General features: G+C 41.2%; 1 protein-coding gene across 1 annotated transcript; it reads right to left on the bottom strand.

Moving 5' to 3' along the window:
• Nucleotides 1–1,373: 1,373 nt before the first annotated feature.
• LOC134621249 (trypsin-like) lies at nucleotides 1,374–2,657 on the bottom strand. Its single transcript, XM_063467677.1, has 5 exons — nucleotides 2,600–2,657; nucleotides 2,370–2,511; nucleotides 1,972–2,098; nucleotides 1,638–1,883; nucleotides 1,374–1,538 (listed from the first exon to the last, which is right to left on the bottom strand). The coding sequence occupies exons 1-5, from the start codon at nucleotides 2,655–2,657 to the stop codon at nucleotides 1,374–1,376; spliced, it is 738 nt and encodes a 245-aa protein (XP_063323747.1).
• Between the last annotated feature and the right edge of the window lie 14,685 nt (nucleotides 2,658–17,342).

The raw sequence follows: 17,342 nt of genomic DNA, 5'->3' as shown, positions 1-17,342 counted from the left end.
TCCACATGCTTCTCTATACTCAGTTGTCAGATCAAGGTACCTGTCCTTCTTTCTCTCACAGGCTAACTCCATCCTTCCCTTCCACTGGACAGTGAGTTCTGCCATGATCAGTTGTTGGCTGAGGGCTCTGATTTAATACCTCCTCTATCCAGGCTACCGAAATTATGACTAGCTCCTTCCTCTCCTTATTGGTGGATTATATTCATATATGAACAATAACAGTGGCATCCTCTCTCCATCCACTGTAAAACAGATGAGTTCTTCCCTGCCACCTTTCTGTATGGAGAGAATGTGATATTTGGACAATTTAACATTAATCCTGGTCCACGCAAGGAGTTCTTCAAGCCTTTCCAGGAGCCAAATGATGTTTGAAGAAGAGTTATTAAATCCATGTAACCCTTCAAAGCTGGCAATCATTGGCCTGGCTGCATTCTTACTTCTCTGACTCCTGTTTATATTTTGTTTGAGATACTGTACTGTATCTGACAAGTATAGAAAGGCACTACCTTCCTCACTGTGGAAACATTTGATGCAGTCAGAAACCTAGCGTGAAATGTTACGCTTTGGGATGAGAACGTGTTGGAATGACACTACTGCAGCAAACAAGATGAACCACAGAAACCACATTTTCCAGATTAAGATTTGAGCTCTGATGCTCAAGAGTGAGTTTTTTGTCAGGACTTTACTGATCAACCTTTAGAAAATACCATTTTAATAGACTAACTCATCTTGTTTTTTATGGAAAATCATTTTCTTCTTGTTCTTTCATCTGCTACCTTTAAGGATAAACACAAAATTATGGAATACTTGGCTGTCCCAACTCCACAGAAACCACCACTTGATGTTTGTATAGTGGGAAAGTTATGGGTGATTAAGACCTGGGATTTGAAAAATTCGGCAAAATGACTCAGTGTGTCACTTTGATTTTTTATACTGCAAAATACACACAGATAATAATCCAGATGTAGTAGGAGCACAGGACAGTTTATTAAAACAAAATTTAAATGTTTGTTCTGTTTATGCCCCAGAATTTTTAAACACATTTGTATTTTTTTCATATATGATTATCACAGTAGCTCCTCATCAATATTGACTTAATAATTTTTAATTTGTCACAGTGATTCTTTCTCATACAGGTTCACTAATTTGAATGAAGAATAAGTGTAGATGTCACAATGACCTCAGACTACAAATCTAAATATTCTATTTCAGTTTGTGGAAATTGAGCTAAATGCTAAAATGATCACTTTACAGAAGAAAAACCACAGTTTTATGCAGGGAATATTTTTAATTTCTGTCTTGGCTACATTGACAGAGCAATCAGAAATGCTGACATTTCAATAATGCGAAAAGCAAAACTTCAGGGATTTTACTCAAAATGTTTTGTGGTTTTGTAGAATCTTGTCGATCCATTGGAGGTATTTTGAGATGTCCGTGTAGACGTTGGGTTTATCTGGGTAGTTACAATTGCTGTTGTAGTTGAAAGAAACGATACCAACAGCAAACCCTTTGCACACCAGAGGACCACCAGAATCACCCTGTGAGGAGGAAGTATTTTAATTGGTCAGTTTATATTAAGTGTTTAATATAGTACATTTATCAAAAAGAAACCTGCTGACATTGGACAGAATACATACCTGACAGAATCCTTTGCTTGTGCCATATCCACCTGCACAGGTAACATTGGCAGGAAGTTGAGGCCATTGATTCTTACAGACTTGCGGGTTAATGACAGACACGTCCACCACCCTCAGCTCACCAACATATTTACCACCACTCATAGTTTTTCCCCATCCAGCCACCTGGCACACTTCATTTGCTGTTAGATCTATTTCAGCATGCGGAAGTTGAATTACATCGTGTAGACTGTTTGTGGTTGCCAACTGGACACACATAACATAAAGTTAAAATATAAATAAGACCACAAATATATTTCGTGTGAAACTGTTGTCAATATAAAGATGTACTTACTTGTAGGAGCATGATGTCATCACCCGTCTCAGGGCTTTCGTAACAGTTATGGACGAATTTTTTTTCAATCTCTACTATTTGGCCATTCTTGAGATTGTGGTTGCCAAGAACAACATGCGTGGGGTAGCTGAAGGAATAATCATTAAGAGGTTTTCAATTCATTTTTTAAATCTTTTTTAATGGCATGAATCAGAGATTGAAGCAGAAGGTCGTCCGTTTAGCTCACTGGTTTGGCAGTGAACCATGTGCCACATGACTGAAATTGAGCAGAGCTTTGCTGCGCATCTTTCCCTGCTCTCTACTCATGTTCCTGTCTAATCTTCACTGCTCCACTATCTATAAAGGCAAAGAATTATCTTTAAGAAAGAGACTTAAGCAGAAGATGTTTGGTTACTCACTCGTGAATACAGTGTGCGGCAGTGACCACAAAGTTATTAGTGATGAGAAACCCTCCACACACATGACCGCCGTTGTTTTGCACAGAGACCATATATCGCATTGAACCCTCCGGGGCTTTTCCTCCATGTATGATGCCATGCACTGAAGAAAGTAAAAGAAAAAAAAGGAAAATTAAATGGATGCTTCATTAAATGGTTGAAGAATAACAACAAGGACTTGTGATTCTTACCGAGTTGTCCAAAGCAGGTCAGAACAAGGAGGAGGAGAAATTTCTGCAGACCGAACATGATGCCAGCAAAATGGTTAACCTTTGTTTGTACTGTAGGAGTCTCGGGTTGAGCCTTTTATAGAGCAGTCTGCTTTTTGGCAAGTATGATTATCATCTGACTTTTTTGCCTTTTGACCACTTCCTTTGCTACCTGTATGTTTGCATATTTAAAACTTGTGTTATCTTTGCATGGTCTTGCTTATCATAAGTACAGTGCATCATCAGCCAGGAACACACTGCTTTGCACACAGAAATTAAATTCTTCTCAAAAGCCTTTCACATTATGTTACAAATTATTTATCCTTTTTGCTGATAGCAACCTGCAGTCATTTGATGTATTTTTCAACAAGTCTCACATTTATCTGCTGAGGAATCCCCGACCATTCTACTTTTCCCAACGTTTTCTTTTATGGTCTTCTGGCATGGGTCTTGATCTTCAGTTCACCCCACAGATTTTAAAGTCAGGGCGTCGTGCAGGCCAGTCAGTAACATTCCTTTTGGTATTCTGGAGGCAGTTCTTGACCAGGTATGTTTTGGGTCGATGTCATGCTGGAAGACAAAGCAATGACAATAACCCAGTTTTACTGCTGACTGCTTGAGGATTTCTTTCAAAATCTTCACATATCCTCCTTTCTTCATGATTTTTTTCCACCTTGAAGAAATCCCCGATTCCAAATGCATCTTCCTGTTGATGCCTAAAGAGCTCTTTTTTTTTTTCATCTCATCTGACCAAAGGACGTGCTTCAAGCATATATAATATTTTTTCAGCTTGTCCTTAGCATGCATCAGTCTAACTTGAAAGTTTCTTTTTTTCTTGTTCTGCAAGTCAATTCTTGTGCAGTGTTCTGGTGACTGTCTTCTTTGAGACTGTACTGGAAATTCTTTATTTTTATGTATTGATCACATATTTTAATTACATCACTTTAGTATAGCAAAATCACTCCTGACACCTCTTTGTATACGTATATGTGGAATGTTCTCACAAGTGGACCTCAGGTTTTATTACACCTCACAGAGGGTGCATTGTAGACTTGAAGATCTCCAGAACATCCTGCTTTTAGGGAGGTGAGAGTGGTCGTAACTTTGTGTGGGAGAGGGGCACGGATGAGCTGGATTGAAGGTATAGAGATATATGATGTGCTGTGGAATGTTCTTTGTTTGAGAGTGTTCTGGGAAGGCATAAAATGGTCCAGGGCGGTGTCCTTCTTCAGAAAATTGTTTGGTGTTTGCTCTGAACATTTTCTCCACTGCAGTGTTTTCTTTTCTTTTTAATAAACCTCACTTCAAAGATACGCTCACCTGGTTGCTGCAGTTTACTCAAGATTTTCCATAACAAGACTACAATTCCTGACTTGTTTGAGTCATTCACTTGTGTCTTGGCAGTTATTCTAGGGCAGGGGTCTAAAACTCGCAGACCGGGCAGCACGGGGGCTTGTTCAGATTAAATAGAACAAGATACAAAACATTAAAATATGTTAAAACACAACAGCCTTAATAAATGCAGAGTAGTTTGGACCCAGAAGCAGTGTTCAAACATCATCACTCAACAACCGGATATTGATGTGAAGAAATATAATGCAATTTGGCCCTTGAAGTTAGTTTTTTTGTTAAGAAGGATTTGTTTGTTGTTGAGTACAATGTTAAGTTCTTTGAAAAGCAAAAAATTAATTAATATGAAGGCAATATGAGCAGAGAGTGCAAAGATGCTGAGGGACTAGCTATGTTAGTTCAGTAAGAGATTCAAAAACTAATGTGTCTGCAAAACTTATGTCTGCATTTTTATTTTGTTAAATATGAATAAAATGATAGCCAAAGTGCTGCCACATCTGGCCAGAGACTAAGTACCAATGTGTTTATTTGCTAGTTCAATGAAAGGCTTCAGTTAGTTAAGAGTGAAAATTGCGATCACGTTTGCAGTTTTGTCTTGTTATACAATATTTAAAATGTTAAAAAAAATATTTGTGGGTGTTTATTGATGTTTGTTTGATTTTTTTTTGTACTGCTTGAACACTAAAGTGGCTGTCTGTTGGATTTATATTTTATTATTGTCATTTATATTGGGAAATTGTCATTTGTATTTGTATTTGTATTTAACCATATATCCTTAGAGGTGTATAATCGATTGTGTAGTGATAGGATGTGTGATCTTTAGGAGTCTGCAAAGACTTTGTGTGCATTCCAGAGTGTTCTGGCATTCACACCCACATCCTGACAAAAAAGCTGACAAAAGCTGACAAGACTTGACTGACGTAACACCACTGTGTGAAGTTAACCCCCACCTGACAAAGGTGTGGATGAATCTACGTGTGTTTCCTTTTTACGGGAGCAGAAAGATGACAGCAACATCCTAGTTTGCGTGAGCTTTGGGCCGTGCCGATTTAACCTTTTAAATGCCACTTTCTGTGTCTGTGAATCTACCAGGGGTGTGTTATTCACTACCTTGTGTTGCTCACAGAGATCACTGTGAGAAAGTGTTTATACACCTGCGCAGCGCTAACATTTACATTCTCTTTTCTACAGCAGAGGGATAATCATGTGTTTCATCATGTGGTCTAATGATGTGTTACACCAGGACACACTAATGGTTGATGTTTTTTCTACCACAGGATTTCTGGGTTTACCATTTCATGGTCCTCACAGCAAGGACCATGAAGCTGCGTTGGAATGAGAGTTGTGCCAAGGGGGCTTTTTAGAGGCCAACAGAGGAGATTGTGGACAACAGACGGGCACATGAAGGATGAGGGGAGCATGCCACGCTCCATCGACAGCGCATCATGATTCTGTGAAAAGCACAGGAACTAGAAGCTATGGTGGTGACGGCAGCAATTTCCTATGAACATAACTAATGCTGTGTCACTGTACTATGCATACGATGACACTCTGAAGACTGGGATCATAACAGCAGTAAGATAACTGGATCCAACACCCTTTCCACAGAGGGGTTTTTCTGCAGAGGATGGACAATGGAGGAGTCATAAGTAACCCCCACAGGACGAATGCCTGAAGTGAGGTGATGGGGGTTGGTAGAGGCCATAAAACAAGAGTGCTGATAAGGCCTGCAGCTTTGGAGATAGCTGAAAGCCTCATTGACAAACAACAAAACCAACTGGTATGTTTGAATGCCTATTCTACATACATTTGGACTCTGGTCCTATGAACAGTGATGGGAACAACTGGAAGAGACATCTATGAAGCACTGCAGAACTTAACTGCTCTGCAGAAATATGTGGTGGACCACACATCAGGAGGAGACACGTCACAAGGCTGGACAGCCTGGTTGACATCTGGACCATGGTGGAATATGTTCTTAAAGTTTTTGACTCCCATTCTTACATTGTTGGCATTGTTTTGCTTGTTTACAGGTTGCATTTTGCCATGTGTAAGATCGATGGTGAATAAAATGATTGCTAGCACCTTTACCAACTATATACTGTTGCAGCAGAGTGACATGGATGCCACGGCTAAAGTTTGTGTATGAATGAAGCCTGCACTGAAAATGTTTACAAGTGGTGTAGAGCTGAAGATATATACACGCCAAATAGCCTTAAAAAATGACAATACAGGGTGGTGATGTTGGATTTATATTTTATTATTGTCATTTGTATTGGGAAATATTTAACCATATATGCTTAGAGGTGTATAATCGATTGTGTAGTGATAGGATGTGTGATCTTTAGGAGTCTGCAAAGACTTTGTGTGCATTCCAGAGTGTTCTGGCATTCACACCCACATCCTGGGAGCATGGGAGAGGTCGTACCTTCTCTTATTGTTTTATGGTAGGATAAACATATCTATATCTGTTTTAGTCTAAGTGCCTTTTGTTTAGATGAACTGCTGGACTTCCAGACCAGCAGGTTTAGGGAAGTCATTTATGGGGTCACACTCTGACCACACACACACACACCTACACGACACACAGACAAGGTATTCTTTGTCTGCATGTATGCCTATGTGAAACGTCATATGTTAGTGAACCTATGCCTATTCATGTGACCACAATAAAAGGAGTGCTACAGGGAACCTGGCTGAGAGTCCGACGGAGGTCAAGTAGTCTCCCTCATGCATGAGTAACACAAAGAACTTTGCCTACTTGTGTCTTGCTTTTTGCTGTGTAGTAAATTGTCTTGAACGTTCCAGCGAATAGGTTTATGCTACAAACCTATCATTAATTGGTCCTTTGAGCCGGATCCCTGGAGTCGACATTCACCGAGGGGAAAAGAGACACGCCGAAAGACTGACGTCAGCCAGGACTTATAGAGGTCCTGCAGCAAAGTCCCAAGGCGTGAGAATTCGTCATTGGGCTGGTGGATTAGCCGTCTGTTTTTTTCTCCTCGATGGATAAAGATTAACGGGATCTGACGGGACTGATGCTACGCCAATGAGCAACACCAAGTAAGTTCAAAGAGAACGACTCTCTAACCATGCGAAAGAGAGCGCTGTAGTTTCGCGGGTTCACGCGAGCACGGTCGCGCGGTTTCACGTGGACCTGAGCCGTGCGGTTAATCGCAGGCTTATAAACAAAAGAGAGCGACGGCACCTTAATTGCGCGGGTTCACGCGAGTACGGCCACGCGGTTTGACGCGGGCCTATGCCGTGCGGTTTCACGCAGGCAGGTGCAGCTCAGTGACTGCGCGGATACACGCGAGTCCAGGAGCGCAACAGCCGTGCGGGTTCACGCAGGCTGGGGAAAATTATAGGCCTATTTTGTGTTGTTTTTGTTGTGTGAGTGTGTTTGTGTGAGTGGGTGCAGAGCAGAACACGTGGTCTGTGACGCCAGCTGTTGTTCTTATCATGGGTTCTCAAGCAACCAACAGTGCGTCAGAGGGTGAAGAGAAGTTTATGATGGAATTCGCTCCTGGCAGCGCAAAGTATTTAGAATAGTGGCACAAAAAAATATGATTTTGAGGGTAAACTGGTTGCTGGAAAATGTTTGGATTCAAATGTTAGAAGTTTTCAGAAAACACAGCAGCCTTGAAGAGCGTGCAGAGAAGGCCAGCCCACATCAGCAGCAGTTAAGATATGCTCTGGTGAATGGCTTTCCCCCACCCCTTGCTGAAACAAAATGTTTACATGATTCTTTAGCTTGCCCTGATCAAAAACAGCCTTTGCTCTAGACCATAGATTTAATTGAGGTGGATAAACGCTAAAAGTAATTTGCATTAAGCTTAGGGTTGCTCAAATTCAGTACAATGACATATGAGATGAAGTGATATAGGTAAATATTTTAACTAATGACGTGCATAGAGGCACTTGACCTGTTTGAAAAACTGTCATCTTATTATGAGCCATTGTTATATATAGAGCACACCTATAAAAACAACTAATATGCTGAACCCTGTATGAAACAGCTGAAAACTACATGATGGAGAAGCTGAATTGAATATGGAAGTGCAAGTCTTTGCCACTGTGGGGCAAAGCATGCAACCACTATGTGAGGTTGCGATGCGGTCTCTTCTGAGCTGATGAGCAAGCTACACATTATCAGATCGGGAGCTGGCTGAGAACTCATCAAAGACAGGGAAACAGAACTATGATAGCTCGAGTATGCAGCATATCCTTGAGTTCAGCTTCTTCTTTCAGATGCGCAGCAGTTTTCCTGGATCTTGACTCGTGTGTAGAGTGTTCATAGCATCAGCATCATGTTTTTGCTTATTTGTTTTGTTGGGTTGAAAAATAATTAAATAAACTTGTGATCATACTTATGGATCACCATGGCATATACCATTTGCCATATGATTTATTTATGCAGATGAAAAAATTGAGTGTGAATGTGTCTGACGTCGCAGTGTGTGTGTGCGCTGTGTAAAAGTAATTGCCTCCAATTGTGAGAGCGGTGATTCTGCAGGTCACCAGCGATTGTAAAGAAAAAAAAGAATAAAAAGAAACAAAATTTACATTGTAGATGAAAAATAATAATAGGAAAAAGGTTTTATGTTTATCAGCCAAGAACAACTACAATCTCATTTTCTGCTTTTAAGAAAGGAAAGTAAAAAAAAAAACAGAGCGAGAGTGATGTGTGTTGGTTAAGCAGTGATGATAATAATGAAAATGTTTTAGTTTGTCACTTTCAGATGAAAAGCAGACCTGAATCAATTTTCCACATGCAGCGGTCAGAAGAAAGTTATAGGTTAACATCATTGGAAACGTTCAGGCCAAGTTTCTGGCTGAATTGTTTACAGCGCCATGTGTCCCTCATCCTAACAAGCGAGCTCTCACTCCTCCCTGAAGACAACGAATACAGTTCCAAAGAGCAATAACATGGCAGATAAAGAGGCAGCAGCAAAGTCCTGAGCAGAGAGACCCAGCAAGCAGCAACAGTGTGGACAAACAGCATCAGAGAAGAAGAGCAAACCCATCATCCTGACTGACTGGATGAATGGCACTGTGTTTCCAACAAGCTGCAACTTCACTGTGCTTGTGAAGAAAACTTTTGAGGAGACTGTTGGAGTTTGACATTTGCCACTTTTGGAGTAAAATGGCAAGAAGAGACAGTGAAGAATACAGGACAAAGCTGAAAGAGGACTGCCTGCTATTGGACTGTTGAAGTGGGAGAGGACAACAGAGTGAGAGGAGTAGGTGAGAACACAGAGGAATGCTGTTGTTTAATGTGGGAAATCAAAATTTGGGTTAGCAAACCTGGGAAACAGAAAACTGACTGCTTAAGTGGGAAAATTGTGAAGGAGTCTGAAACACTGCAAAACGAAACATATACAAAATCACACACACAAGCAGAAAATGTATTAACCCTACTAACACTTACAAACAAAAGAGAGCTCATGAAGATTAGACAGCATCTTGAGCATGTGAGTCTGTTTACCATCTTGTCCAAGTCACTTTGTGTGATGAAAAGTGATACAAAGACCAGTGGACTCATTGCACATTCGTTAAAAAAAATGATCAAATAATAGCAGAGAAATGTGTAGGAAAGGCACCTTTAAGAACATGCCCTGCTGGAGATGCAGCTTCACAGACATCGATTAAACCTGCCTAATAAGACCCACACATGCAATGAAAATCAGCATATAACCAAATGCTGAATTTATCCAATGCTGACAATTAACTCTCTAGGTTGCAGGACAACAGTTTAACTTTTGTGGGGAAAAAAAGGTTCTGGTTTGAACAACCAGTGATCAGACAATAAATTTAGTTGTTAATATAGTAAATTGGGAGATGCTTTCTGCTTGATTGATGCAGCACAAGAAATTTACTGTATGAGGGAAATTCTATTTTTCTGATAATATTTTGAACATGCATTTCTGTTGTCCTGTCAACTTGGTGGGTTAATAGCTGATATGCAAATTAGTTGATCATTATTAGATTAAGGAAAGGTGACTGAATTCTAGCACAAGTGAATGGGATGTGTTGGAGTTTGTTACAGTGGAGACTCTAAAACACTGAGTTTCCTGTTTTGATGTACGGGTGAATCCTGCACCCAGATACACATCTCTGAATATATAAGAACAAACTTGTTTTGTGAAATACCTGATGACATGTCACATGTTTTGTGATGACGGGAAGGGAAAAAAAAAGGAAAACTGAATAAAATGGGTCTGTGGCCTAAATGAGTGAAGAGCACAGACCTGGGGGTTAAACTCACATCTAATAAGACATTAGGGTTATGTTGTGTGTTGTGCGGCTGATAGATGGTTTGGAATTAATCTAGCTGATGATTTTTCTTTTGTTGCAAAGTTGAGCCTACCACTTAGGTTTGGTATGATTTACCCTCCTGAGATGAGGAGCATGTGTCATGACTTAACAAGGCCTTTTTATTTTGATACTTTCACAGTGCACTGAAAGTTTTGTTTGATACTCTCTGTCATTTGAGCAGATCTGCACGATTAGAACAAAAGCGCTATGCGACACGTCATCGAGAAAATTGTTGCAAGTGAGTTTCTCCACATTAAAATGGGCTCAGGAGAAAGTCACTTATCTGGGACAATTAGAAAATGAGTCCCTGCCCAAAAAGGATTCAGCGAGGTAATCCGATCTAAAGTTCTTCTTTTTCTTTTTGAAATGACGTCATTTTGCTGAGGGTGGAAACGAAATGCGACGATGGATTCCACTATCAGCAAAGAAGGAATGAATAAATAATGAGTGAAAATAAAAATGGGGAACTGACTGACTGGTAAAAGCTGACAAAAGCTGACAAGACTTGACTGACGTAACACCACTGTGTGAAGTTAACCCCCACCTGACAAAGGTGTGGATGAATCTACGTGTGTTTCCTTTTTACGGGAGCAGAAAGATGACAGCAACATCCTAGTTTGCGTGAGCTTTGGGCCGTGCCGATTTAACCTTTTAAATGCCACTTTCTGTGTCTGTGAATCTACCAGGGGTGTGTTATTCACTACCTTGTGTTGCTCACAGAGATCACTGTGAGAAAGTGTTTATACACCTGCGCAGCGCTAACATTTACATTCTCTTTTCTACAGCAGAGGGATAATCATGTGTTTCATCGTGTGGTCTAATGATGTGTTACACCAGGACACACTAATGGTTGATGTTTTTTCTACCACAGGATTTCTGGGTTTACCATTTCATGGTCCTCACAGCAAGGACCATGAAGCTGCGTTGGAATGAGAGCTGTGCCAAGGGGGCTTTTTAGAGGCCAACAGAGGAGATTGTGGACAACAGACGGGCACATGAAGGATGAGGGGAGCATGCCACGCTCCATCGACAGCGCAGAGGGAGTCCAAGGATAGCATCATGATTCTGTGAAAAGCACAGGAACTAGAAGCTATGGTGGTGACGGCAGCAATTTCCTATGAACATAACTAATGCTGTGTCACTGTACTATGCATACGATGACACTCTGAAGACTGGGATCATAACAGCAGTAAGATAACTGGATCCAACACCCTTTCCACAGAGGGGTTTTTCTGCAGAGGATGGACAATGGAGGAGTCATAAGTAACCCCCACAGGACAAATGCCTGAAGTGAGGTGATGGGGGTTGGTAGAGGCCATAAAACAAGAGTGCTGATAAGGCCTGCAGCTTTGGAGATAGCTGAAAGCCTCATTGACAAACAACAAAACCAACTGGTATGTTTGAATGCCTATTCTACATACATTTGGACTCTGGTCCTATGGACAGTGATGGGAACAACTGGAAGAGACATCTATGAAGCACTGCAGAACTTAACTGCTCTGCAGAAATATGTGGTGGACCACACATCAGGAGGAGACACGTCACAAGGCTGGACAGCCTGGTTGACATCTGGACCATGGTGGAATATGTTCTTAAAGTTTTTGACTCCCATTCTTACATTGTTGGCATTGTTTTGCTTGTTTACAGGTTGCATTTTGCCATGTGTAAGATCGATGGTGAATAAAATGATTGCTAGCACCTTTACCAACTATATACTGTTGCAGCAGAGTGACATGGATGCCACGGCTAAAGTTTGTGTATGAATGAAGCCTGCACTGAAAATGTTTACAAGTGGTGTAGAGCTGAAGATATATACACGCCAAATAGCCTTAAAAAATGACAATACAGGGTGGTGATGTTGGATTTATATTTTATTATTGTCATTTGTATTGGGAAATATTTAACCATATATGCTTAGAGGTGTATAATCGATTGTGTAGTGATAGGATGTGTGATCTTTAGGAGTCTGCAAAGACTTTGTGTGCATTCCAGAGTGTTCTGGCATTCACACCCACATCCTGGGAGCATGGGAGAGGTCGTATCTTCTCTTATTGTTTTATGGTAGGATAAACATATCTATATCTGTTTTAGTCTAAGTGCCTTTGCTGAGGAATCCCCGACCATTCTTAGATGAACTGCTGGACTTCCAGACCAGCAGGTTTAGGGAAGTCATTTATGGGGTCACACTCTGACCACACACACCTACACGACACACAGACAAGGTATTCTTTGTCTGCATGTATGCCTATGTGAAACGTCATATGTTAGTGAACCTATGCCTATTCATGTGACCACAATAAAAGGAGTGCTACAGGGAACCTGGCTGAGAGTCCGACGGAGGTCAAGTGGTCTCCCTCATGCATGAGTAACACAAAGAACTTTGCCTACTTGTGTCTTGCTTTTTGCTGTGTAGTAAATTGTCTTGAACGTTCCAGCGAATAGGTTTATGCTACAAACCTATCATTAATTGGTCCTTTGAGCCGGATCCCTGGTCCTTTGAGCCGGATCCCCTCTTTTCACCGAGGGGAAAAGAGACACGCCGAAAGACTGACGTCAGCCAGGACTTATAGAGGTCCTGCAGCAAAGTCCCAAGGCGTGAGAATTCGTCATTGGGCTGGTGGATTAGCCGTCTGTTTTTTTCTCCTCGATGGATAAAGATTAACGGGATCTGACGGGACTGATGCTACGCCAATGAGCAACACCAAGTAAGTTCAAAGAGAACGACTCTCTAACCATGCGAAAGAGAGCGCTGTAGTTTCGCGGGTTCACGCGAGCACGGTCGCGCGGTTTCACGTGGACCTGAGCCGTGCGGTTAATCGCAGGCTTATAAACAAAAGAGAGCGACGGCACCTTAATTGCGCGGGTTCACGCGAGTACGGCCACGCGGTTTGACGCGGGCCTATGCCGTGCGGTTTCACGCAGGCAGGTGCAGCTCAGTGACTGCGCGAATACACGCGAGTCCAGGAGCGCAACAGCCGTGCGGGTTCACGCAGGCTGGGGAAAATTATAGGCCTATTTTGTGTTGTTTTTGTTGTGTGAGTGTGTTTGTGTGAGTGGGTGCAGAGCAGAACACGTGGTCTGTGACGCCAGCTGTTGTTGTTATCATGGGTTCTCAAGCAACCAACAGTGCGTCAGAGGGTGAAGAGAAGTTTATGATGGAATTCGCTCCTGGCAGCGCAAAGTATTTAGAATAGTGGCACAAAAAAATATGATTTTGAGGGTAAACTGGTTGCTGGAAAATGTTTGGATTCAAATGTTAGAAGTTTTCAGAAAACACAGCAGCCTTGAAGAGCGTGCGGAGAAGCCCAGCCCACATCAGCAGCAGTTAAGATATGCTCTGGTGAATGGCTTTCCCCCACCCCTTGCTGAAACAAAATGTTTACATGATTCTTTAGCTTGCCCTGATCAAAAACAGCCTTTGCTCTAGACCATAGATTTAATTGAGGTGGATAAACGCTAAAAGTAATTTGCATTAAGCTTAGGGTTGCTCAAATTCAGTACAATGACATATGAGATGAAGTGATATAGGTAAATATTTTAACTAATGACGTGCATAGAGGCACTTGACCTGTTTGAAAAACTGTCATCTTATTATGAGCCATTGTTATATATAGAGCACACCTATAAAAACAACTAATATGCTGAACCCTGTATGAAACAGCTGAAAACTACATGATGGAGAAGCTGAATTGAATATGAAGGTGCAAGTCTTTGCCACTGTGGGGCAAAGCATGCAACCACTATGTGAGGTTGCGTTGCGGTCTCTTCTGAGCTGATGAGCAAGCTACACATTATCAGATCGGGAGCTGGCTGAGAACTCATCAAAGACAGGGAAACAGAACTATGATAGCTCGAGTATGCAGCATATCCGTGAGTTCAGCTTCTTCTTTCAGATGCGCAGCAGTTTTCCTGGATCTTGACTCGTGTGTAGAGTGTTCATAGCATCAGCATCATGTTTTTGCTTATTTGTTTTGTTGGGTTGAAAAATAATTAAATAAACTTGTGATCATACTTATGGATCACCATGGCATATACCATTTGCCATATGATTTATTTATGCAGATGAAAAAATTGAGTGTGAATGTGCCTGACGTCGCAGTGTGTGTGTGCGCTGTGTAAAAGTAATTGCCTCCAATTGTGAGAGCGGTGATTCTGCAGGTCACCAGCGATTGTAAAGAAAAAAAAGAATAAAAAGAAACAAAATTTACATTGTAGATGAAAAATAATAATAGGAAAAAGGTTTTATGTTTATCAGCCAAGAACAACTACAATCTCATTTTCTGCTTTTAAGAAAGGAAAGTAAAAAAAAAAACAGAGCGAGAGTGATGTGTGTTGGTTAAGCAGTGATGATAATAATGAAAATGTTTTAGTTTGTCACTTTCAGATGAAAAGCAGACCTGAATCAATTTTCCACATGCAGCGGTCAGAAGAAAGTTATAGGTTAACATCATTGGAAACGTTCAGGCCAAGTTTCTGGCTGAATTGTTTACAGCGCCATGTGTCCCTCATCCTAACAAGCGAGCTCTCACTCCTCCCTGAAGACAACGAATACAGTTCCAAAGAGCAATAACATGGCAGATAAAGAGGCAGCAGCAAAGTCCTGAGCAGAGAGACCCAGCAAGCAGCAACAGTGTGGACAAACAGCATCAGAGAAGAAGAGCAAACCCATCATCCTGACTGACTGGATGAATGGCACTGTGTTTCCAACAAGCTGCAACTTCACTGTGCTTGTGAAGAAAACTTTTGAGGAGACTGTTGGAGTTTGACATTTGCCACTTTTGGAGTAAAATGGCAAGAAGAGACAGTGAAGAATACAGGACAAAGCTGAAAGAGGACTGCCTGCTATTGGACTGTTGAAGTGGGAGAGGACAACAGAGTGAGAGGAGTAGGTGAGAACACAGAGGAACGCTGTTGTTTAATGTGGGAAATCAAAATTTGGGTTAGCAAACCTGGGAAACAGAAAACTGACTGCTTAAGTGGGAAAATTGTGAAGGAGTCTGAAACACTGCAAAACGAAACATATACAAAATCACACACACAAGCAGAAAATGTATTAACCCTACTAACACTTACAAACAAAAGAGAGCTCATGAAGATTAGACAGCATCTTGAGCATGTGAGTCTGTTTACCATCTTGTCCAAGTCACTTTGTGTGATGAAAAGTGATACAAAGACCAGTGGACTCATTGCACATTCGTTAAAAAAAATGATCAAATAATAGCAGAGAAATGTGTAGGAAAGGCACCTTTAAGAACATGCCCTGCTGGAGATGCAGCTTCACAGACATCGATTAAACCTGCCTAATAAGACCCACACATGCAATGAAAATCAGCATATAACCAAATGCTGAATTTATCCAATGCTGACAATTAACTCTCTAGGTTGCAGGACAACAGTTTAACTTTTGTGGGGAAAAAAAGGTTCTGGTTTGAACAACCAGTGATCAGACAATAAATTTAGTTGTTAATATAGTAAATTGGGAGATGCTTTCTGCTTGATTGATGCAGCACAAGAAATTTACTGTATGAGGGAAATTCTATTTTTCTGATAATATTTTGAACATGCATTTCTGTTGTCCTGTCAACTTGGTGGGTTAATAGCTGATATGCAAATTAGTTGATCATTATTAGATTAAGGAAAGGTGACTGAATTCTAGCACAAGTGAATGGGATGTGTTGGAGTTTGTTACAGTGGAGACTCTAAAACACTGAGTTTCCTGTTTTGATGTACGGGTGAATCCTGCACCCAGATACACATCTCTGAATATATAAGAACAAACTTGTTTTGTGAAATACCTGATGACATGTCACATGTTTTGTGATGACGGGAAGGGAAAAGGAAAACTGAATAAAATGGGTCTGTGGCCTAAATGAGTGAAGAGCACAGACCTGGGGGTTAAACTCACATCTAATAAGACATTAGGGTTATGTTGTGTGTTGTGCGGCTGATAGATGGTTTGGAATTAATCTAGCTGATGATTTTTCTTTTGTTGCAAAGTTGAGCCTACCACTTAGGTTTGGTATGATTTACCCTCCTGAGATGAGGAGCATGTGTCATGACTTAACAAGGCCTTTTTATTTTGATACTTTCACAGTGCACTGAAAGTTTTGTTTGATACTCTCTGTCATTTGAGCAGATCTGCACGATTAGAACAAAAGCGCTATGCGACACGTCATCGAGAAAATTGTTGCAAGTGAGTTTCTCCACATTAAAATGGGCTCAGGAGAAAGTCACTTATCTGGGACAATTAGAAAATGAGTCCCTGCCCAAAAAGGATTCAGCGAGGTAATCCGATCTAAAGTTCTTCTTTTTCTTTTTGAAATGACGTCATTTTGCTGAGGGTGGAAACGAAATGCGACGATGGATTCCACTATCAGCAAAGAAGGAATGAATAAATAATGAGTGAAAATAAAAATGGGGAACTGACTGACTGGTAAAAGCTGACAAAAGCTGACAAGACTTGACTGACGTAACACCACTGTGTGAAGTTAACCCCCACCTGACAAAGGTGTGGATGAATCTACGTGTGTTTCCTTTTTACGGGAGCAGAAAGATGACAGCAACATCCTAGTTTGCGTGAGCTTTGGGCCGTGCCGATTTAACCTTTTAAATGCCACTTTCTGTGTCTGTGAATCTACCAGGGGTGTGTTATTCACTACCTTGTGTTGCTCACAGAGATCACTGTGAGAAAGTGTTTATACACCTGCGCAGCGCTAACATTTACATTCTCTTTTCTACAGCAGAGGGATAATCATGTGTTTCATCATGTGGTCTAATGATGTGTTACACCAGGACACACTAATGGTTGATGTTTTTTCTACCACAGGATTTCTGGGTTTACCATTTCATGGTCCTCACAGCAAGGACCATGAAGCTGCGTTGGAATGAGAGCTGTGCCAAGGGGGCTTTTTAGAGGCCAACAGAGGAGATTGTGGACAACAGACGGGCACATTAAGGATGAGGGGAGCATGCCACGCTCCATCGACAGCGCAGAGGGAGTCCAAGGATAGCATCATGATTCTGTGAAAAGCACAGGAACTAGAAGCTATGGTGGTGA

Source organism: Pelmatolapia mariae, linkage group LG23 (assembly GCF_036321145.2).
Source record: "Pelmatolapia mariae isolate MD_Pm_ZW linkage group LG23, Pm_UMD_F_2, whole genome shotgun sequence".
In the NCBI taxonomy this organism is placed as follows: domain Eukaryota; kingdom Metazoa; phylum Chordata; class Actinopteri; order Cichliformes; family Cichlidae; genus Pelmatolapia; species Pelmatolapia mariae.
This window is presented reverse-complemented; position numbering and strand designations above follow the sequence as displayed.

Coding starts and splice junctions, on each gene's coding strand:
- LOC134621249 (XM_063467677.1), bottom strand. CDS start 2,657: ATGTTCGGTCTGCAGAAATTTCTCCTCCTCCTTGTTCTGACCTGCTTT. Junction 1,884..1,971: donor ATGACATCATGCTCCTACAA/GTAAGTACATCT, acceptor ATGTGTGTCCAG/TTGGCAACCACAAACAGTCT. Junction 1,539..1,637: donor CAAGCAAAGGATTCTGTCAG/GTATGTATTCTG, acceptor TCCTCCTCACAG/GGTGATTCTGGTGGTCCTCT.